Source organism: Artemia sp. Qi Xiang Cuo, chromosome 2 (assembly GCF_049724085.1).
Source record: "Artemia sp. Qi Xiang Cuo chromosome 2, ASM4972408v1, whole genome shotgun sequence".
In the NCBI taxonomy this organism is placed as follows: domain Eukaryota; kingdom Metazoa; phylum Arthropoda; class Branchiopoda; order Anostraca; family Artemiidae; genus Artemia; species Artemia sp. Qi Xiang Cuo.
Genome location: NC_142795.1, coordinates 22,575,529 through 22,599,455, shown reverse-complemented (window position 1 = coordinate 22,599,455; position 23,927 = coordinate 22,575,529). Strand labels below are relative to the sequence as shown.

Sequence of the window (23,927 nt, the reverse complement as noted above, 5' to 3'; positions counted from 1 at the left end):
ATAATTGTATTGAATAATAAAGAAATAATTGGATTCGTTTGTCTTTTTCCGTAGTGTTTGGTCTGATGGTCGTGTTTTTAAGTTGATACCAATTAGTCAAAAGTGAAAGGCCGAGACTGTTTATGCTTTTTTCTCGTCATGTAGTTGGTTTTCGTTTACAGTTTTTAGTATACTGAGTAGGAGCAACTGCGCTGGACATAGTAGAGGTTTCGCTTGGCAAGTTTCCCTTTGAATTTGAACTTTGTATGGTACGATGGATCAGTCTTTTTACACTTTTTTTCTACTGCCATTTGACTTGATATTTTACCCAGAAATCTGGATCTGTGTTTAAATCCAGCCTTTCAAACAGTTCGTGGTAACGAACTGTAAGTAAAGAGCAACGCGGCTCAATAGTCGCTGAAACTCTAAAAACCGGAATTTTGATGCCAACAGATATATAAAAAGAATTGGATTTTTCTGTTGATTTCAAATATATAGGTTTCATCAAGTTTAGTCTAACTCATCAAAAATTATGAGCCTGAAAAAATTTACCTTATTTTCGAAAAAAGGGAGAAACACCCCCTAAAAGTGATAAAATCTTAATGAAAATTACACCATCAGATTCAGCGTATCAGAAAACCCTTCTGTAGAGGTTTTAAGCTTCTATCTGAGAAAATGTGGAATTTTGTATGTTTCGCCAGAAGAAAGATCACGGATGCGTGTTTATTTGTTTTGATTTTTTGTTGTTTTCTTTCCAAGGGTGATGGTATCGACCCAGTGGTCCTAGAGTGTCGCAAAAGGGCTCATTTGAACGGAAATTAAAAGCTCTAGTGCCTTTTTAAATTAGTAAGAAACTGGAGGGCAACTAGGCCCCCTCCCACGCTCATTTTTTTCAAAGTCACCCGATCAAGATTTTGAAATTACCATTTGGTTTAGCATAGTCGAAAATTTAATAACTATGTCTTTAAAGATGACTCAATCCCCCAAAGCCCCCGGGGGAAGGACTGCAAGTTATGAACTTTGGCCATTGTTTAGATATAGTATTGGTTATTGGGTAGCATACAGACGTTTTCAGGAGGGATTTTTTTAGTAGGGGGGGGGAGTCGGAGGAAGGGGATTACGTGGCAGGATATTTTAATGGGGGAAGGAATATTTCTATGAAGGGGGCGTCGGATTTCCAAGCATTATTTAAAAAACGATCAGAAATTAAATTAAAAAAACTATTTTTTTCAACATAAAGTAAGGAGCAACATTAAAACTTAAAACGAACAGAAATTATTACGTATATGAGGGGGTTTGCCCCCTAGTCAATACCTCGCTCTTTACGCTAAACTTGTTTTAGTACTTTCGAAAGAGCTATCTATTCTAATTAAACGGCCTTTGTGCTTCAAGGGTCATTCTTTAAGAATTGGAACAACATTCGAACTTAAGCGTAAAGAGCGAGGTATTGACTGGGGGTCAAAAGTAGTAAGGCATCTAGTACCACTGGACGTGATTGCGTAATATGCCATACCACGGGTCAGTCACCTATTACTACGAACGGTACATGCCTTACCAGACGGGTTTTCTGAGGTAACACCCATTTTTTTTGAACTAGGAGCGAGATTGTGTGATGCAATCTGACTGGTTTCGTTTCACGGGTTCATTAATAGAACGACTAATGTTTTTGAAAAGGGTAATTACTTCTAAGTTCAATAACCAAATTAAACTTTCGATGGTTAAGAAAGCGTAACGGGTAATTAAAGTATGAGGAATGGGATGCTATAATTAGAATGGTTTTAAGTTGAAAATTGTGACGTAAAAATAACTCTATTTGCGAATTTTTTGCGAAAAGGTATTTGCGTAAAGGTATTGCGTTGGTTAAGAAAGCGTAACGGGTAATTAAAGTATGAGAAATGGGATGCTATAATGAGAATTGTTTTAAGTTGAAAATTGTAACGTAAAAATAACTCTATTTGCGATTTTTTTGCGAAAAGGTATTTGCATAAAGGTATTGCGTTGGTTAAGAATGCCTCACGGGTAATTAAAGAATGAGGAATGGGATGCTTGCATCAACAATACAAAGAATATGCTCAGATACTTAATAGATTTGACGCCTACAAGAGACATTGGTAAAAGGTATTCAATAGCTTAATTGATAAAGTAACGATAGAATGACATTGTGACTTGACCTCGCTTTACCTCTCCGATGTGGTCTGTATAATACACATGTAACGTTTGAAAATTATTGTCAATTTGAAATAGTATCTAACGTCCCCTTTTGTCCCCCATTTCTGAGGGGAGATGAGGGGGTGGGGGAGTCAATTTGGAGGTAACACATTCTAAATGAGAAATCGTAAAAATACCCGAAACAATGAACAAGTCCAAATATGACAAGTATTTAGTTAATATAATGCTTGGAAGAGAAATTAAGTTTTGAGGGGGGTGTAAAAATGGGACTTATTTAATATCCCGGTTGTAACTTATCGTTCCCCCAACTTTTCAAAGCGGTCGTCTACAACTAAGTGGAACACTGGCCCGATCAAAGAGTCTTTATATTCTTGTCGCTTGTTGATACCCCAATTTTTCAAAGCGGGCGTTAAAAACTAAGGGAGGACCTGGACTGACCAACGAGTATTTATTTTATTGTCACTTTTAATTCTCCGAATTTTTAAAAGCGGGTTTTTACAACTAAGTGGAAACTGGCCCGACCAAAGAGTATTTATATTCTTGTCACTTTTCGGTCCCTCAATTTTTCAAAGTGTGTGTTTACAACTACGTGGAAATTGGCCAAACCATAGAGTGTTTATCGTGGTGTATCATTTAGGTCCCTGTTATTTTATCTGTGGGTTTGTAAAAATAAGGGTGGAACAACCCCGAACATAGAGTATATGTATTAATTTCACTGTTCTAGACCAGGTATTTTAAATGCGGTTGTTAAAAAATAAGGAGACACTGGCCAGACCAACGTGTATTTATATTATTGTCACTGTCCGGTCCCCCAATTTTTCAATGCGGGTGTTTACAACTAAAATGGTAACTGGCCCAAGCAAAGAGTGTTTATATTCTTGCCAGTTTTCGTTTCCCGAATTTTTCATAGTGGGTGTTAACAACTAAGGGGGTAACTGGTCTGTCCAAAGAGTATTTATATTGTTGTCACATTTCCTCCCCCCAATTTTTCAAAATGGGTGTTTTCAACTAAGGGGGATACTGGCCCGACCAAGGAGTATTTATATTCTTGTCACTTTTCGTTCCCCCAATTTTTCAAAGTGGGAGTTTACAACTAAGGGGAAACTGGCCCGACCAAAGAGTATTTATATTCGTTTCACTTTTCGTTCCTCCCAATTTACACAGCGGGTTTTTACAACTAAGGAGAAACTGCCCCAGCCAAAGAGTGTTTATATTCTAGTAATTATTTGTTCCCCCAAGTTTTCAAAGTAGTTGATTACAACTATGGGGGAAACTGGCCCGGCCAAGGATTATTTTTATTGTTGTCACATTTCGTTTCCCCAATTATTCAAAGGGGGTGTTTACAACTAAAGGGGATACTGACCCGATCAAAGTGTCTTTATATTATTGTCACTTTTTGTTCCCCAAATTTTTCAAAGTGGGAGTTTTCAACTAAGGGGGTAACTGGCCCGACCAAAGAGTATTTATATTCTTGTCACTGTTCGTTCCCCCAATTTTTCAAAGCGGGTGTTCACAACTATGGGGAAACTGGCCCGACCAAAGAGGATTTATGGTTTTGTCACCATGATGTCCCCCAATTTTTCAAAACGGGGGTTTGCGACGTTGGAAAAAAAAGCCCTACCCAAAGAGCATGTATATTCTTTAAACATTTTGTTCCCCCAATTCTTCAGAGCGGGTGTTTACACCTACGAAGAAAATTGGACTAGCAAAAGAGTATTTATGTTCCTTTCACCGTTCTGTCCCCCAATTTTTAAAAGCGGGTTATTACAACTAAGGGGAACCTGGCCCGAGCAAAGAGTATTTATATTCTTGTCACTTTTCGTTCCCCGAATTTTTCAAAGTGGGTTTTTGAAACTAGGAGGAATGGCAGAAGGATATATTAGCGACGTTATAGTGGAGGGTGAGTTGCTAGTGAAAAACCCGTGTTGATGAGTTTAAATAAAATTTTTTTTGAGAAATTACTGAAAAGTATGTTGGGGGATATGTGTGGACTGGCAGAAGGATGTGTTAGTGAAGTTATAGTGGATTCCGAGTTTATAGAGAAAACCCCATGTGTAGGAGTTGAAGTAAATTTTTTTTTTACAATTAATATCTGAAGTGTTTGACTGGAGGAAGGATGTATTAGCAAAGTAACAGTGGAGGCCGAGCTGCTAGCAAAAAACCCAGATGGATGACCTGAAATAAATTTTTTTTAACAATAAATGACTGAAAAGTGTTTTATGGGGGATGTTCTGATTGGTAGAAGGATGTCATAGTATAGCTATAGTGGTGGGCAAGTCACTATCAAAAACCCAATGTGGATGAGTTGACATGAAAATTATTAATAAGAAAAAGCTGAAAAGTTTTTTGGGGGGGATGCGTTGATTGGCAAAAGGATGTATTGGTGAAGCTAAAGGGAATGGCTAGTTACTAGCGAAAAATCTAAGCTAATAATGGTTTTTGACCGTAAACTAGTTTTTTGTAAGAAATTTATTGAAAATACAATTCGTTGGCTCAAAGGTGAAACTTAAGTCCAGGTATGGATCGAAAAATAAACTATTTCTGTAGAATCTGAGCTAATAAGGGTTTTTGACCATAAACTCTAGTTTCATGTAAGAAAATTATGCAAAATACAATTCTCACTTTCAAATGGGAAACTTAGGTCCACTCTCTGGTTCAAATGTGGAAAAACCCGTCTGAATGAGTTGAAATATAAATTTTATAACAAGAAATGTCTGAAAAGTGTTTTGGGGGAGATAGGTTTATTGGCAGAAGGATTTATTAGCGTTGTTATAGTGAAGAGCGAGATGATAGTAAAAAAACCGTGTGTATAAGTTTAAATACAAAATTCGAACAAGAAATGGCTGAAAAATGTTTTGGGGGAGATGGACTGACTGGCAGAAGGATGTATTAGTGAAGTTGCTGTGGAGGGCAAGCTGCTAGTAAAAAATCTAAGCTAATAATGGTTTTTGACCATAAACTCTAGTTTTTTGTAAGAAAATTATGGAAAATACAATTTGTTGGTTCATAGGTGAAACTTAAGTCCAGGTATGGATCGAAAAATAAACAATTTCTGTAGAATCTGTGTTAATAAGGGTTTTTGACCATAAACGCTAGTTTCCTGTGAGAAAATTATGGAAATTACATTTCTCTCGTTCAAATGTGAAACTTAGGTCAATTCTCTGGTTCAAATGTGAAAATTAAGCACAGCTTTGGATACTCATAATACTGAGGACTGACGGCTTTAATCTAAAATTTTTTTTTCATAAAAGCAAACAATTTTTTTTAAACTTCGAAATTATTCAACCTTATTTTTTTTTGTACGTATCTTAAATTGACAAAATATGCTTACGAATCTAACAATTTCACTCTACCATCGGCCATAGAAACAGTTTCACTTTTCCATTGGTACTTTGTGTCCGGATATCGACACTACTTATTCTATTGCATGTATTAAATCAATATTTTTTCCGCTGTTGAACGATAAATACATAAGTCATGTTATTTAAAAAAGGGAAGATGGAGCATTTTAATAAATTGTGCTCAAATGTCAATGTTACTGTAGCATTGAATGCTGACAAGGAGAAGTATTTAAATTATGAAACAAGTAAAAATGATAGCACTATTGGAAATGTATGTGTGCATTGTCATGACAGTAAGGAATTTAATTTCTTTGGAGTACCAAAAAATTCAACTCTTCTTATGGTGGATATGCAAGAGTGAGATATCCAGAGATGATATCACTCAAAGAAAATGCCAACATAAAAATAATAGTTGATGAAGAGGGACATATTCTTGACAGTTCTTATGGCAACATGTTACCTATTGTTGTATTCCATTTTCAACTTTTGGGTACTAGTATTCAACAGAAGATTAAAAGAAGACATGTATATTCTTCTACTAATATCATAAACCATTTCTTGTCGACGTGACGAAACTGTTACCTTTTTAAAAATAATGTTGTAATAGACAGTGAAATTGCCATAAAAATAAAAAGGGCATTGGTAGAAAATATCACCAAGGAATATTAAGATGAATCTATGAAAAACAAAAAGTGCCAACGAACGTCACTACCATTAATCAAACAATTATTGAACCAAATAATAGCAAAGATTAAGTGCATTTTGAACACTTGGATGACCCCCCATTAGAAATGTGTTCCCATGCTAGTTTTATTGTAGCATTGAATGCTGAGAAGGAGAAGTATTTGAACTATGAAACAAGTACAAGTGGTAGCACTATAGGAAAAGTATGCGTGCATTGTCATGACACTAGAATTAAATTTCCTTGGAATACCAAAAAAATTCAATTAAACAAAAGTTGGATATAGGAAAGTATAATTTCCAGAAATGTTAGTGCTCGAAGAGAATATCAGCATAAAAATAATAGTTGATGACGAGGGGTATCTTCATGTTAGTGCTATAGGTAACATGCTACCTATTGATAGAACCTTTTGTCGACTTTTAGGTATTAACATTCAAATGAAAGCAAAGAGGACAAGAAAGGCATACTCTGCTACTAACATCATAAACCATATCATGTCTACGCGCCGAAACTGTTACATGTTTGAAAACAATGTGATAATAGGCAGTGAAATTGCCAGAAAAATAAACAGGTTTCTGTCAGAAAATATCACTATGGATTATAAGGATGAAACAATGAAAAACAAAGCAATAGCAAACGTTACTGACATCGATCAAGTAGCCAAGAAGTCAAATAATATCGAAGACAAAAAGTATATTGACCTTGTTCATGAGAATCCGTTAAAAATTGTATTTGATTCAAAATGGAATAATGTTTATTCTACTGATTACGAACTAAGAGAAGACAATAACTACAATATCAAGAGAGAACATGGTGAACTATTTTATGGAAAAGATTCAAAATGTCCAAAGTTAATCATTGATATTAATAATGTATCATAATATATTTTTGTATTCATATTTTAAATAACATTATTTCATTAAAAATATTACACTGTTATGGATTCATTATTTTTAGAGTAAGTTAGCATATCAAGCATTTAGACTGTCTATTAAAACATCAACGATGCAAGAAAATCAATTCGCCTACATCTATTGTCAGAAACATGGGATAACATTGTCAAAATTTAGGTATCAGATATAAAAAATTGTAGGTAAGTAAGTAAGCAAATAAGTAAGTAAGTAAGTAAGTAATTAAGAAAGTAAGTAAGTAACAATCTCTTTCTTGAATTCACCTCTTGTATATAGAATACAGATATTTACATGCACACAGAGACAACCCACACACACACACACACACACAAACAGAGAGGACACACACAGAGAACACACGCGCACAGACATGACACACACACACAGGGAACAGAACACACAGTGCGGCGACACACGCACAGAGACGACACGCACATTCAGACAACACACACACACACACAGAGACCATACACACATAGCGACAACACACACATAGAAACGACAAACACACATAGAGAAGACACACATACAAACAGAGATACGAGACACACACACACACAGACAACACACACACAGAGATGACACACAGAGAGAGAGAGAGACGACACACACACACACACACAGAAACGACAAACACACATAGAGACGACACACACACACAAAGAGATTAAACACAAACACAGTGATATAAAACACCCATATAGATGATACACGCACAGAGAGGACACACACACACAGACACCCAGCAGAAACAACGACACTCACACAGAGGCAACACACACACACAGAGACGACACACACACATAGCGACGGCACACTCACAGACACTAAACATACACAGAGACGAGAACCTCACAGAGACGACACCCACACACACACATAGAAACGACACACACACAGAGAAGACACACACACAGAGAGACGATACACACTTACACACACATATAAACGACAAGCACATAGATATACAACACACACACACAAAGAGACGACGTGCACACACACAGATACCAAACACACAAAGAGACTATACACGCACAGACAGTACACACACACAAACACAACACGCACGGAGACACCACGCACACAGACAACACACACACACAAAAACGACAAAAACAGAGTTACGACACACGCACAGAGACGACACACACACAGATACGATAGCACACAGAGAGAACATAAAAGCATAGAGACGACACACATACACAGACAACACACGCACAGAGACGACACACACACACACAGAAATGAAACACACAGAGAGACGACACACTCACAGACTAGACAACACACACATATAGACGACACACGCACAGAGACGACGCACACACACACAGAGAGAAGACACACGCACAGACTCGACACAGACACAGACAACAGACACACAGAGACGACACACACACATAGCGATGACACACGCACGGAGACGACACACACACAGAGACGTCACACACACACACACACACATAGAGGAAACACCCATAGAGACGACACACGCATAGAAACTATACATACACACAGAGACACCACACACACCCAGAGAGATAAGACGCACACACAGAAAAGATAAACACATAAAGAGACGACACACACACAAATAGAATAGACACACACGCAGAAACGAAATCCACATAGAGACGACAGACGCATATAAACAACACACACACACACACAGAGACAACACACACCCATAGACAACACACACACAGGGAGACGACACACACACACAGAGACGACCAACACATAGAGAGGAAAGACAAATATAGACAACACACGCACAGAGAGGACAAACACACAGAGACGAGACACATAGAGAGAGAGACGACACACACACACACAGAGACAACAAACACACAGAGACAACACACACAAAGAGATCACACATACACACACACACAGATACGAAACACAAAGAGACGACACACGCACAGAGACGACAAACATACAGATAAGACACAAAAACAGAGACGACACACCCCACAGATATGACACACACATAGAGACGAGACACGCACAGACACGACACACAAACAGAGTCATAGTGAGAGAGATATCCAAAATGTTGGGTATCTATCTCACTAGTGACTCTGCTTAGTGTGTCGTGTCTGTGCGTGTCCCGTCTCTATGTGTGTGTCATCTCTGTGGGTGTGTCGTCTCTGTTTTTGTGTCTTCTCTGTATGTTTGTCGTCTCTGTGCGTGTGTCGTTTCTATGTGTGTTTCGTATCTGTGTTTGTGTGTGTGTGTCATCTCTTTGTGTGTGTGTGTTGTCTCTCTGTGTTTGTCGTCTCTGTGTGAGTGAGTGTGTGTCGTCTCTCTCTATGTGTCTCGTCTATGTGTGTTTGTCCTCTCTGTGCGTTTGTCGTCTCTTTGTGTATTTCTTCACTTTGAGTTTGTCGTCTCTTTGTGTGTGTGTCGTCTGCGTGTGTGTTTTTGTCCTCTCTGTGTGTGTGTTGTGTCTGTGTGTGTGTGGGTGTTGTCTCTATGCGTCTGTCGTCTCTATGTGTGTTTCTGTATCTGTATGTGTATCTCGTGTCTTTGTGTCTGTGTAATCTCTATATGTGTGTATCATGTTTGTGTGTGTGTCTCGACCCTCTTTATGTGCGTGTGTGTCTCTGTGTGTGTGTATAGTATGTATTCATATTTAGTCTCTATGTGTGTGTCCTATATGTGTGTGTGTCTTCTGTGTGTGTGTGTGTGACTTCTGTGTGTTTGTGTCGTCTCCGTGCGTGTGTCATCGCTATGTGTGTGTGTCGTCTCTGTGTGTGTGTTGTCTGTGTCTGTGTCGTGTCTGTGCGTGTGTCTTCTCTGTGTGTGTGTGTGCCTAGTCTGTGTGAGTGTGTCGTCGCTTTTTGTGGGTTGTCTCCTCTGTGCATTTGTAGTCTCTCTTTTTGTTTCGTCTCTGTGTGTGTGTGTGTCATCTCTGTGTGTGTGTTTTCTGTCTGTGTGTATGTCGTCTCTGTTCATGTGTCTTCTCTCTGTGTGCTATCTTCTCTGTGTGTGTGTCGTCTCTGTGAGTGTGTCATCTCTCTGTGTGTGTCGTTTCGTTTTTGTGTGTGTATTGTCGATGTGTTACTTGTGTCTCCGTGGGTGTTGTGTTTTTGTGTGGGTCCTCTCTGTGCGTGTTTAGTATATATGTGTGTTTCGTATCTGTGTGTGTGTACGTAGTCTCTTTGTGTGTGTGTGTCTTCTATTTATGTGCTTGTCGTGTCTATGTGTGTGTGTGTGTCTAGTCTATCTGTGTGTGTGTCATATCTGTGTGTGTGTCGTTTCTATGTGTGTGTGTGTGTGTCGTATCTGTGAGGTTGTTTTATATGTGTATGTGCCGTATCTGTGAGTTTGTCGTCACTATGTGTGTGTCTTCTGTGTGTGTGTGTTGTCTCTGTGTGAGTGTCGTTCTCTTTGCTTCGTGTGTTTGTGTGTGTGTGTCCTCTCTGTGCGTGTATCATCTCTATGTGTGTTTGGTATCTTTGTGTATGTGTGTCATCTCTTTGTGTGTGTGTGTCATCTCTATTTGTTTTTGTGGTGTCAGTGTGTGTGTGTGTGTGTGTCTCGTCTCTCTCTCTGTGTGTGTCATCTCTGTTTGTGTGTCGTCTCGTGTGTGTGTGTGTCTGTCGTCTGTGTGCTGTATGTGTATGTTTCATCTCTGTGTGTGTGTCGTCTCTCTGTGTGTGTGTCATCTCAGTGCATGTGTCGTCGCTATGTGTGTGGCGTCTGTGTTTGTGTGTGTGTGTGTGTGTGTGTGTGGGTTGTCTCTGTGTGCATGTAAATTTCTGTATGGTGTATCCAAGAGGTGAATTCAAGAAAGAGTTTGTTACTTACTTACTTACTTACTTCCTTACTTACTTACTTATTTGCTTACTTACTTACCTACAATTTTTTATATCTGATACCTAGATTTTGACAATGTTATCCCATGTTTCTGACAATAGATGTAGGTGAATTCATTTTCTTACATTATCGATGTTTTAATAGACATTTTAAATGCTTGATATGCTAGCTTACTCTAAAAAATAATGAACACATAAAAGTGAAATATTTTTAATTAAATAATGTTATGTAGAATATGAATACAAAAATATATTATGATACATTATTAATATCAATGACTAACTTTGGACATTTTGAATCTGTTCCATAAAATAATTCACCATGTTCTCTCTTGATATTGTAGTTATTGTCTTCTCTTAGTTCGTAATCAGTAGAATAATCATTATTCCATTTTGAATCATACACAATTTTTACTGGTGTGTCATGAACAGGCTCAATATGCTTTTCGTCTTCGGTATCATTTGACTCCTTGACTGCTTGATCAATGTCAGTAACGTTTGCTAGTGCTTTGTTTCTCATTGTTTCATCTTTATATTCCATAGTGATATTTTCTGACAGAAACCTGTTTATTTTTCTGGCAATTTCACTGTCTATTATCACATTATTTTCGCGCATGTAACAGTTTCGACACGTAGACAAGATATGGTTTATGATGTTAGTAGCAGAGTAGACGTTTCTTTTCCTCTTTGCTTTCATTTGAATGCTAATACGTAAAAGTCGACGAAAGGTTCTATCAATAGGTAGTATGTTACCTATAGCAATAGAATGAAGATACACCTCTTCATCAGCTATTATTTTTATGTTGGCCTTCCCTTTGAGCACTAACAATTCTGGAAATTATACTTTTCTATATACAACTTTTGTTTAACTGAATTTTTTTGGTATTCCAAGGAAATTTAATTCAATATAGTCATGACAACGCGCGCAAATGTTTCCGATAGTGCTACAGCTTGTACTTGTTTCAGAGTTAAAATACTTCTTCTTCTCAGCATTCAATGCTATAATAACACTAGCATGGGAACACATTTCTAATGGGGGGTCATCCACATGTTAAATATACACTTCATCTTTGCTAGTATTTGGTTAATGAATTGTTTGATTAATGGTAGTGACGTTTGCTGACACTTTTTGTTTTTCATCGATTCATCTTTATATTCCTGAGTCATATTTTCTGCCAATGCCCTTTTTATTTTTACGGCAATTTCGCTGTCTATTACAACATTATTTTTACAAAGGTAACAGTTTCAGCACGTCAACAAGATATGGTTTATGATATTAGTAGAAGAATATGCATGTCTTCTTTTGATCTTCTGTGGAATATTAATACCTGAAAGTCGACAACGGGGTGCAACAATAGATAGCATGTTACCACAAGCACTGGCAAGAAGATGTCCCTCTTCATCAACTATTATTTTTATGTTGGCATTTTCTTTGAGTGCTATCATCTCTGGATATCTCACTCTTGCATATCCACCATAAGAAGAGTACAGAAATAGTTTATTTTTCGATCCATACCTGGACTTAAGTTTCACCTATGAACCAACGAATTGTATTTTCCATAATTTTCTTACAAAAAACTAGAGTTTACGGTCAAAAACCCTTATTAGCTTAGATTATTCGCTAGCAACTCGCCCTCCACTTTAACTTCGCTAATACATCCTTATGGCAATCGACCCATCCCCCCCAAAACACTTTCCATATATTCCATTCTAAAAAAAATTTATTTCGTCTCATCCAAACGGTTTTTTAGCTAACAACTCGCACTCCACTATTAGTTCGCGAATAAATCCTTCTCCCAATCAAACCCTATTCATTCATATCTTGTAAAAAAAAAAAATTATTTCAACTCATCCACAGTTATAGTGGAGGGCGAGTTGTATTCTTGTCACTTTTCGTTCCCCCAATTTTTCAAAGCGGGTGTTAACAACTAAGGGGGAAACTGGCCCGACCAGAGAGTATTTATAATCTTGTAACTTTTCGTTCCCCCAATTTTTCAAAGCGGGTGTTTACAACTAAGGGGGAAACTGGCCCGACCAAAGAATGTTTATTTTCTTGTCAGTTTTTGTTCCCCGAATTTTTCAAAGTGAGAATTTACAACACAGAGGAATGGCAGAAGGGTATATTAGCAACGTTATAGTGGAGGGCGAGTTGCTAGCGAAAAACCCGTGTGGATGAGTCGAAATAAAATTTTTAATAATACATGACTGAAAAGTATTTTGGGTGATATGGGTTGATTGGCAGAAGTTTGCATTACTGAAGTTATAGTGGAGGGCAAGTTGATAGGGAAAAACCAATCTGGATGAGTTAAAATCATTTTTTTTTTTACAAGATATGAATGAAAATTGTTTGAGTGGAAGAAGGATGTCTTAGCGAAGTTATAGTGTAGGGCGACTTGCTAGCGAAAAACCCGTGTGGATGAGTTGAAATAATTTTTTTTAACAATAAATGACTGAAAAGTGTTTTGGGGGAGATGGGTTGATTGCCAGAAGGATGTATTAGCGTAGTTATAGTGGAGGGTGAGTTGCTAACTAGAAACCCGGGTGGATGAGTTTAAATAAATCTATCTAACAAGACCTATCTGAAACGAGTTATGGGGGGGATGGGTTGATTGGGAAAAGGATTTATTAGCCAAGTTACAGTGTAGGGCGAGTTGCTAGCGAAAAATCTAAGCTAATAAGGGTTTTTGACCGTAAACTCTAGTTTTTTGTAAGAAAATTATGGAAAATACAATTCGTTGGTTCATATGTGAAACTTAAGCTAATACATCCTTCTCCCAATCAACCCATCTCCCCCAAAACACTTTTCAATCATTTATTAATAAAAATTATATTTCAACTCATCCACACGGGTTTTTCGCTAGCAACTCGCCCTCCGCTATAACTTTTCTAATACATCTTTCTGCCATTCTTCTTAGTTGTAAACACCCACTTTGAAAAATTCGGGGTACGAAAAGTGACAAGAATATAAACACTCTTTGGTCGGGCCAGTTTCCCCCTTAGTTGTAAACACCCGCTTTGAAAATTTTGGGGAACAAAAACTTAAAAGTATATACATACTCGTTGGTCGGGCCAGTTTCCCCCTTAGTCTTAATTACCAGCTTTGAATCAATGTGGGACCAAAAAGTGACTATAATATTACTACTCTGAGACCAGGGAAGTAACCCCTTAGTTGGAAAAAAACGCGTTGAAAAATTGGGGGAACGAAAGGTGACAAGAATATAAATACTCTTTGGCCGGGCCAGTTTCCCCCTTAGTTGTAAACACCCGCTTTGAAAAATTGGGGGAACGAAAAGTGACATGAATATAAATACTCTTTGGCCGGGCCAGTTTCCCCTTAGTTGTAAACACCCGCTTTGAAAAATTGGGGGAACTAAAAGTTACAATAATATTAATATTCTTTGACCAGGGCAGTTACCCTCTTTATCGTAAACACACTCGGTGAAAAATTGGGGGACCGAAATTTTAAAAGAACATAAAGACTCGTTGGTCGGGTCAGTTTCTCCATTAGTTGTAAACACCCATTTTGAAAAATTGGGGGACCAAAAGGTGACAAGAATATAAATACTCTTTGGCCAGGCCAGTTTCCCCCTTAGTTGTAAACACCCACTTTGAAAAATTCGGGGAACGAAAAGTGACAAGAATACAAACACTCTTTGGTCGGGCCAGTTTCCCTCTTAGTTGTAAAAACCCGCTTTGAAAAATTGGGGGACCTAAAAGTGACAAGAATATAAATACTCTTTGGTCGGGCCAGTTTCCCCCTTAGTTTTAAAAAACCACATTGAAAAATTTTGGGAACTAACAGTGACAAGAATATAAATACTCTTTGGTCGGGTCATTTTCCCCTTTAGTTGTAAAAACCCACTTTGAAAAATTGGGGTAACGAAAAGTTACAAGAATATAAATATTCTCGGGTTGGGCCATTTTCCACTTAGTTGTAAATACCCAAAGTGAAAAATTGGGGTAACGAAAAGTGACAAGAATATACAGCATCGTTGGATGGTCTTGGGTCCCCCCTTAGTTTTTAAACACACAATTTGGAGATATCGGGGGACTAAGGAGCGACAAGAATATAAAAACTCTGCGGTCGTGCAAGTTTTTCCCGAAGTTGTAAACAACCGCTGGGAAACTTTGGGGTACCAACAAGTGACATGAATATAAATACTCTTTGGTCAGGCCAGTTTCCCCTTAGTTGTAAACACCCGCTTTGTAAAATTCGGGGAACGAAAAAGTGAAAAGAATATAAACACTCTTGGGTCGGGCCAGTTTCCCCTTTGTTGTAAGCACCCACTTTAAAAATTTGAAGGAACGAATACTGACAAGAATATTTTTACTCTTTGGACTGGACAGGTTCCCCCTTAGTTTCAAACTCTCGATTTGAAAACTTGGTGGCACTAGATGTGAAAATACTATAAATAATCTTCGGTCGAGCCAGATCCCCCCTTAGTTGTAAACACCCACTTTGAAAAATTGGGGGAACGAAAAGTGACAAGAATATACATACTCTTTGGTTGGGCCAGTTTCCCCCTTAGTTGTAAACACCCGCTTTGAAAAATTGGGGGAACGAAAAGTTACAACCGGAATATTAAATAAGTACCATTTTTACACCCCCCTCAAAACTTAATTTCTCTTCCAAGCTTTATATTAACTAAATACTTGCCATATTGGGACTTGTTCATTGTCTCGGGTATTTTTACGATTTCTCATTTAGAATATGTTACCTCCAAAATTGACTCCCCCTCCCCCTCTCCTACCCTCCCCTGCCCCTCAGAAATGGGGGAACGAAGGGAAAGTTAGATCCTATTTTAAATTGACAATACTTTTCAAACATTACTTGTGTATTATACAGACCACATCGGAGAGGTAAAGCTAGGTCAAGTCACAATGTCATTCTATCGTTACTTTTCAATTAAGCTATTGAATACCTTTTACCAATGTCTCTTGTAGGCGTCAAATCTATTAAGTATCTGAGCATATTCTTTGTATTGTTGATGCAAGCATCCCATTCCTCATTCTTTAATTACCCGTGAGGGATTCTTAACCAACGCAATACCTTTACGCAAATACCTTTTCGCAAAAAATTCGCAAATAGAGTTATTTTTACGTCACAATTTTCAACTTAAAACCATTCTAATTATAGCATCCCATTCCTCATACTTTAATTACCCGTTACACTTTCTTAACCAACACAATACCTTTACGCAAATACCTTTTCGCAAAAAATTCGCAAATAGAGTTATTTTTACGTCACAATTTTCAACTTAAAACCATTCTAAATATAGCATCCCATTCCTCATACTTTAATTACCCGTTACGCTTTCTTAACCATCGGAAGTTTAATTTGGTTATTGAACTTAGAAGTAATTACCCTTTTCAAAAACATTAGTCGTTCTATTAATGAACCCGTGAAACCAAACCAGAATCTCTTTGAAAAGGTGTAGAACTTCTATAGAATAATGTAGAAATTGCTATACGTCTAGGCAAATCCAGAAGGCGGATACTACTAGTATAACAGTGAGAAGAGAAGCCAAATTTCCCGTTTCTCATTCTAATTCATTGGAAAACGGAAATAAGTTGCGCTTCGTAATATAAATATTGTATTAAGAAGTTGTGCTCCTCTTTAATTTTGTCCCCTCCTTCTTTTAACTTTTATTCACAAAAGTAAGTTTTGAAAATCCTCCGTTTGTTATGTTAGGAAGAGCTTATGGCTCTACCAAAAAAATGTAGCTTCTAACTAACCGTTGTCCATGTTGCTCGAAAGCCTGATCCGGTGTTGCTGTAGTCTGACTTAAAGGTTATGTACATATTGTTCCCAGAAGATCCAACTGCCAAATTGTTAAATGATCCCGTGAACTCACCAATACTGGGAGAGAAAGCGTCAGTGCCATCATAAACCTAGATAAAAAAAAATTGTTTAAAATTCTATATAATAACATAAGAAAAACAAGCAACTGAATTGGTTGATTTTTTGCTTGTGACGTTTTTTCAGACTTGTTTGTTATTTTGTTCCATAAAGGACAAATTGAGGTAGCATTATTGAAAATTTACAGACACTGTTATAAAAGGTCCGAGCCCAGTTGCGTAGCCGAGGAAGGGTTCCAGGGGCTCAGGATACCTGAGTAATAGATTGGAGTAGAGAAGAATGTATACTTTTTGAGTATATGATCCGATGGGAAGAATCAGTTATCTCTGCTTTTAAAAGTTTTTTTTAACTTAGTGGCAAAGCAATGTTTTGATTACGAAATACAAGAAAATGTTCAAATTACAAAAAAATCTCGTTATAACATCCCTAAATGGCAAAAGAGAATGAGGCCAATGGAGACCGAAAAATTATTTTAGAAATGAACTTGCTGAACTAATATAAACATAATCGTAAGAAAATCATGCTGAAACACAGTAGGCTAACAAATGTTTCGAATTGAGTTTCCACTAGATGATTGCCCAATTTTATCAGTATCTAATATTTTAGAAGAATGTAGACACCAAATACTTGCATCTTCTCAGGTTCCAATGCGTCTTTATTCAGTCAAACAGTTAGTAAGGAGCAACCCGGCTCAATAGTAACCAAAACTTTAAAAAACAAAATTTTAATATAAACAGAAATGTCAAAAGAATCGACTTTTTATGCTGATTTCAAATATGCGAGTTTCATTAAGTTTAGTTTTACCCATCAAAGACTACGAGCCAGAGAAAATTTGCGTGATTTTCAAAACATGGGGAAACATCCTCTAAAAACCATAGAATCTGAATGAAAATCACATCATCAGATTCATCGAATCGGATAACTCTACTGTATGGGTTTCAAGCTCGTATCTGCAAAAATGTGGAATTTTGTATTTTTTGCCAGAAGAGAGATCACGGATGCGTGCTTATTTTGTTTTTTTTTCCCGAGGTGATCGTATCAATCCAGTGGTCATAGAATATCGGAAGATGGCTCATTCTAACTGAAATTGAAAGTTCCAGTGCCCTTTTTAAGTTACCAAAAAATTTGGCGGGAAGGGCAACTAGGCACCCTCCCACACCGCTTTTTTTCAAAATCGTCTGATCAAAATTTTGAGATGGCCATTTTGCTCCGCATAGTTGAAAGCTGAATATATATGCCTTTGGAAATATTATGACCCCCACAGCCCCTGGGGAAAGGTCTTTAAGTTACAAAGTTTGCCCATTGTCTAAATATAGTATTTGTTATTGGGATCTATGCACACATCCTTCGGATTGGGGGGGAGTGAATTTTCTGCCGGTGGAATTTTCCAAGGGGATAATTTTCCATGGGGATGGAAGTTTTCAGGGGAAGTTTTACGCTGGGGGAATTTGCCAGAATTCCTATACGAAATTCTTCCTACGTCTTGCTTTCTCTTTGCCAACTCAATTTTACGCGTTGAGATGTTAAAAGTAACTATACACTGTAAATTTTAACAAACAACAATAATACGAAGAACAAAAGAGAAATCTTTTTGTAAGACAGTGGAGATAATTACAATGAATATTTCGGCCCTATGACCAAGGGCCGTCCTCAGCAAGACAAAAATATATAAAAGAAAAAAGACTCACAACAACATGCGACCAATAAAACCAAAAAAGTGAAAATTTCAAAGCAGTCCTAGCATCCTTACTTCAGCGAAGTTTTTTCAACTGAAAGTAAGGAGCAACATTAAAACTTAAAACGAACAGAAATTATCACGTATATGAGGGGGTTGCTCCTCCTCAACACCTCACTCTTTACGGTGAAGTTTGAATTCTGTCCCAATTCTTCAAGAACGGCTCCCGAAACGCTTTGTTCGTTTTATTAGAACAGTAAGAAGCTTTTTTTAAAAGTACTAAAATATATTAGCGTAAAGAGTGAGGTGTTGAAGAGGAGCAACCCCCCTCATGTACGTCATCATTTCTGTTCGTTTTAAGTTTTAATGTTGCTCCTTACTTTCAGTAGAAAAAAACTTTTTTTTATTTAATATGATATATAGATAGACATTGGAAGAAGAATTACGATTGGTGACCATGACAGAACAACCATATAGCCGATCATGCACATTCTACTCACCAAAAGCCTAAAAAGTTTCGGGTTATCAAAATACATTTTTACTCATATTTGAATCTTAGTAGCATAAAGCCACGTCTAGATTCGGCGTTTTCTGGAAAACTGGGACAAAAAACTGGTACTCTGGATAGTGAAAACCATTACTGCTGTACCAGTTTCCGGTTTCTGGGTACGGCGCGAAAAGACTCAAATAAATGGGCTTGAACGCCAAAAAACAGGAAGTGAAGTAAGTTATTCTGTTTTCTGGGAGCTTTATCAAGCAATACTAAAAGACCATGAAATGGAGATCAACACCGACAATAGGGACTATAAAGTCCAATGCCGTAATCTTTGTTTTCTTTTCTTTATTAAGCAATAAATTTGAAAAGGAAGTCATGTGGCTAATCAAGAAAGATAAAAGAGCTTCCAAAAACTCTCAGAAGTGGCCGAATGGTCAGTTAAAATCTGGGATGACAGAAAACTGGTCCCCATCTGGAAGTCCGAGTTAACTAAAATAGCTAATTTAGGCTGGTTTTCCAGAAAACGCCAAATCTAGACGCACTCTAAGGTCTTAGATTGAAGTTAATACCTTAGTAGCCTATTCTTTGTCACTGTTTTCTATGGACGTAATTGAATTGGAAACTGAGCCACTAGATTAATTCGCAGTTGATTTTTAGCCATATATATATATATTATATATATATATATATATATATATATATATATATATATATATATATATATATATATATATATATATATATATATATATATATATATATATATATATATATATATATATATATATATATATTTATATATATATGGAAATATACAAAACGGTCTAAAACTGTAGGGCCCCAACACCAAAGACCTGGTCCTCCGAGGGCCAGGGCTGAGACCGGGTAAGGTTTTTTTTTCAGCTTGACTGATTCGTACGCTTAAATTGATCTTCATAACCTTCCTGACTGATTAGTGAAAATTAAGAAAAACTACACCGAAATTAGCACTGAAAATTGTCTGTCTGAACTCCAAAAATTTTATAGCTTTACTCCTGTTTGCATAAAAAAATACAGAATGGTCAAAAACAGAGTTTATAGTCGACATCGAAATTGGTCAGGCCACGAAAATAAGCTAGGAAAGCCACTCGGGACATCCCTCCATGCAGTTTATCCAAAATCTGGTGATCTCTGCATATTTTATACATTATATTTTCCATACAAAATTCATGTTGTTAATTTCTAATCAAAGCTTTTTTCCCCAAAAAAATTAACCTCTATCCCCTCTAAGAATGTCCTGCCCCCATATAAGATTAAACAAGCATGTACATAGAGGGTTTTGGGCCCATTTCAATCTAAAAAGTACAAATATTCCCAGCTAGTTAATTATTTTTCATATATTAGCCTTTTTTTTACATCCCACACCTTTTCCAAATGTGAGCCTTATAAAATAAGTTCCTGCATTCGTGCCAGGAATGCATAACAGTCAAATTACATAAATTATGGCGCCAGCATTGACAAAAAAGGATAAGACAAGAATAAAAACTTCTTTTTTTTATGCCGCAAATAAAACCTACAAAATACGACCTATATGCTTGTGGTGCATGGTTTGAGACAGAAGAGCCTGCAGAATCTTATTATTTTTGTACCCATCAATAGTCTCATGTATTAAAAGTATTGTAATACATTTTCGAGCTAGCTGTGATTAAAAATGAGTATTTCCGCATCCAGATGGACCGGAACCGCTCTCGAAATTCCTAGTAGAAAATTACATTGATACTTACATTGATGTAGTCATATTCTTGCTCCACTTCGATGAAATCGAAGAATAACGCAATGGCTCGGCCTTCTGGTACAGTTATCAGGTAACCACAACCGCTTACAGAGTTTGGATAGTTGCCAGGGTAGCCTGGTGAACTGACTTCTCCAGTACTGGTCGTAAAAATTTCACCACACTAAATAAAAACAAAAATTTTGAGCAAATTTTAACATATCTCTTTGTAGCGAGCAATCTAGTCAAATTTGACAGGCGGTTTCATATTGCTAAGCAAATTTTGGTAGGAAGTTTACTGATTAATGAAAGTTGACATTTATTGAGGGTTTCCAAACAGAAAAATATCTTATCAAAGCGGTGTGCCACTCTGGGAGTTGCGTTACCAAAGTCTGATAAGAGAAATACGCTCTGAAATCACGAAGGCTGGTTGCATTTCTGTGGAGCCATCTTTTCTCAGTTTGTAGTCTTTTATTTCTTTTACTGCATGACTACTTTCTGGTACTAATTTGCTTTTCTTCTGCATATATTGCTGTAGCATTTTAATTTTGAACTTAAAGATTGGTAGCCTTTGTCCATAATTGATAAGCTTTTCACGATTCCGCCATTCTTTGGCTATTCTTTTGAGTATACACGTTGTTTTGCAGACCAACACTGCTGTTTTCCTAAGTTTTTGTGTTTTGTTTTGGTCCGTGAATTGTAAACGGTAAGATAAGAAAATTAGGAGTTTGGCCGATTTGAGAAACAGTGAAGAAAGATCTTCTCAAGCTTAAATATTTCTTGTAAATATCAAAATATTTTTTTGTAGGGGAGAGTGGAGGTTTCCGTAGCCTTGTTATTTGCACATTTGCAGAGAGTATCTGCACTTCAACCAAACTCAATGGAAGTTGAGAACTATGTGTCTTAGTTTGCATTTCTGGTCGTCTAGACATAGTCCAACTCATGCCCGAGGAAGAGAGAAGGCAGGAACATTTTGCCTTCAAGATATCCAATACAAGTGGCAGTCAGATCACAAACAAAACCGGTGGGAAGATAAAGATTAGTATCCTAGTGATGAACCTTGAGGATCAGGACCTAACATGACCTCTTTGAAGGAAGGAAGGGGAGGAGCCCCTAAACCCTTGTCGTCAGGACATTTAACAGAAGGGGCAGCCGGATCTCGAATAAATTCGGTGGAAAGAAAGAGTAAATGTCCTAGAAGCTTATTCTAAGAAATTGAAACTGAATCTGATCTCTACGATGTAAGAGGCTCCCTTAAATCTTGTGATCAGGACATAGACTAGTAGAACTTAGTAAATATCAACAGAACTTGGTTGAATATTAGAGCCAGTAGGCAAGTACTGCTAGGAACTTGGTTTTCAGCAAATTTTAAATGGTAATAGTTTTCTTTTTTCTAATTATATAAAGCACTTCAATGAATTTAAACAAATGTATGTAATGTATTTATCGATAAGAGAATCCTATTGTAGAGGTTGTGATGGCTTCAGCTATGTAGAAGATCAAAAGTCTCATAGAATTTCCAGCCATACAAACATTAATATTCCTCTTCATCAAACCAAAATTCATTAGTAGTAATATTAACAAAGACTTTTTACCAAAAACACTATTTATCGCCAATTTTTTAAGTATATGCCAATTTTGTCTAAAATTGAAATTGCAAATTTAAACTTAGGACTCAAATTTAGGTATCAATCAACGTACAATTATTGATATACACATTTTAACAGCAATTAACGAGGTATTTAAAGGACCGGTACCTCAAATTATATCTTCGTTAGGCCTGGGTATGAGTTGGAAAACAATAAGAAATTAAATAAAAAAAAGAGCTTTTCAATTGAAAGGAAGGAACATATTTGAAACCTATTTGAACAGATTATTCTTTATATAAAGGGGTTGTCTCCTCCTTACCTTCTTACTCTTTACTGTGAAGTTTGGCTTTTGTCAAAATTTTTAAGAAAAATGTGCAATTAAAAAAAAAAAACGATTTTTCAAAGCACTAAAAATCTTTTGTTCAATGAGCAAGGTGTTGAGAAGGGGGCAGTCCCCCTTATATACAGCGTAATTTCAATTTGTCTTAAGTTTTAAACTTGCTCCTTACTTTAGTTGAAAAACCTTTTCTATTTGTTTAATTACATTTCATGAAACTGTAATGTTTAATGACTGGGTATGATACCCTGATACTTTTGGTAACGCAGAAAATACGATCAATATTTCAATGATCTCTGTTTGGTTGTTGATGAGTAATGAAGTTTAGAGACGAACATTTGTCTAAAGGCAATGAAAAAAGTACGTCAATTAAAGTAAGAGTATATAAAATGAAAAAAGTAAGTAATTACAAAAATACACAGAACAATAGCCTACTTACAAAAACTAAAATATAAATTAACATTGAAACTAAGATTAGAAAATCAAATAAAATTTTAATATTTTTAATTTAATTTTGAATACCAAAGACCAATATATTTAACACCTTTATACTTCATAGATGTAAAAAATTAAATCTTTTTCAAAGTGACAACTAGATCAATACAATCACTCCTGGTAAAAAAAGCAAATGATAATAAAACACAAAAAAACGTATTCATTCCTGGGGAAAATACAGAATTCCTAGCATTCCGTTCAGGGGAAACATTTCTGATCATAGTGGCTTCAGATATCAGCTTATGGGTACTCTTGCAATGCAGGCAAAAGTTGACGGCATATTTTTACCGAAATTGCCCCTTATTAAGTTGTTTCCCTTGTGTTTTCTATAATTATACGAACTTTCTTGTGTACTAATAACTGCACTAATTACGAATAAGCAAATGCATATTTAGAATCACCATAAAAAGCAGATTCTTTGATTTAATGTTATCACTAGTTAGGCTCATATACTTTTGTTATTGACAAAGATCGTTATTTACTAATCATTCATTACCACGAAGAATTTTTTTCTTTCTTTTTTTATTCCAACCAAATCATATAGAAAAAATGCTTGCTGAAAACTGGAAATGGGTCACTCAGTCGCAAATTAGAACTTATATTTTCCTTATTAAGGGTCAACACCTATTGGCAGGTAGCCAACAATGGGGCAACACAAATTTTTTCTATGGTTTTTCCCTATTCTGCTCTCTTTTCTTTCGTTTCCTCATAATTACTTTTTAGTCCCAAATTTCCAGGGGAGTCAAAGCCCCCCTGCCGGCGCCCATGTCCAGACTCAACCCTACCTCCGTGGGGATTATGTCAGAGAATCTA

The 23,927-nt window shown here is 36.7% G+C and overlaps 1 protein-coding gene across 1 annotated transcript in view; it reads right to left on the bottom strand.

Annotated features, from left to right (window-relative positions):
• Nucleotides 1–23,927, bottom strand: part of LOC148955006 (tolloid-like protein 2) — an 81,699-nt gene that overhangs the window by 54,424 nt on the left and 3,348 nt on the right. Inside the window, exons 2-3 of the mRNA XM_089108017.1 lie at nucleotides 20,707–20,877; nucleotides 16,649–16,804 (exon numbers count right to left, since the gene is read on the bottom strand). Coding sequence (XP_088964143.1) covers nucleotides 16,649–16,804; nucleotides 20,707–20,877 — 327 coding nt within the window. The remainder of the gene's footprint in view (nucleotides 1–16,648; nucleotides 16,805–20,706; nucleotides 20,878–23,927) is intronic.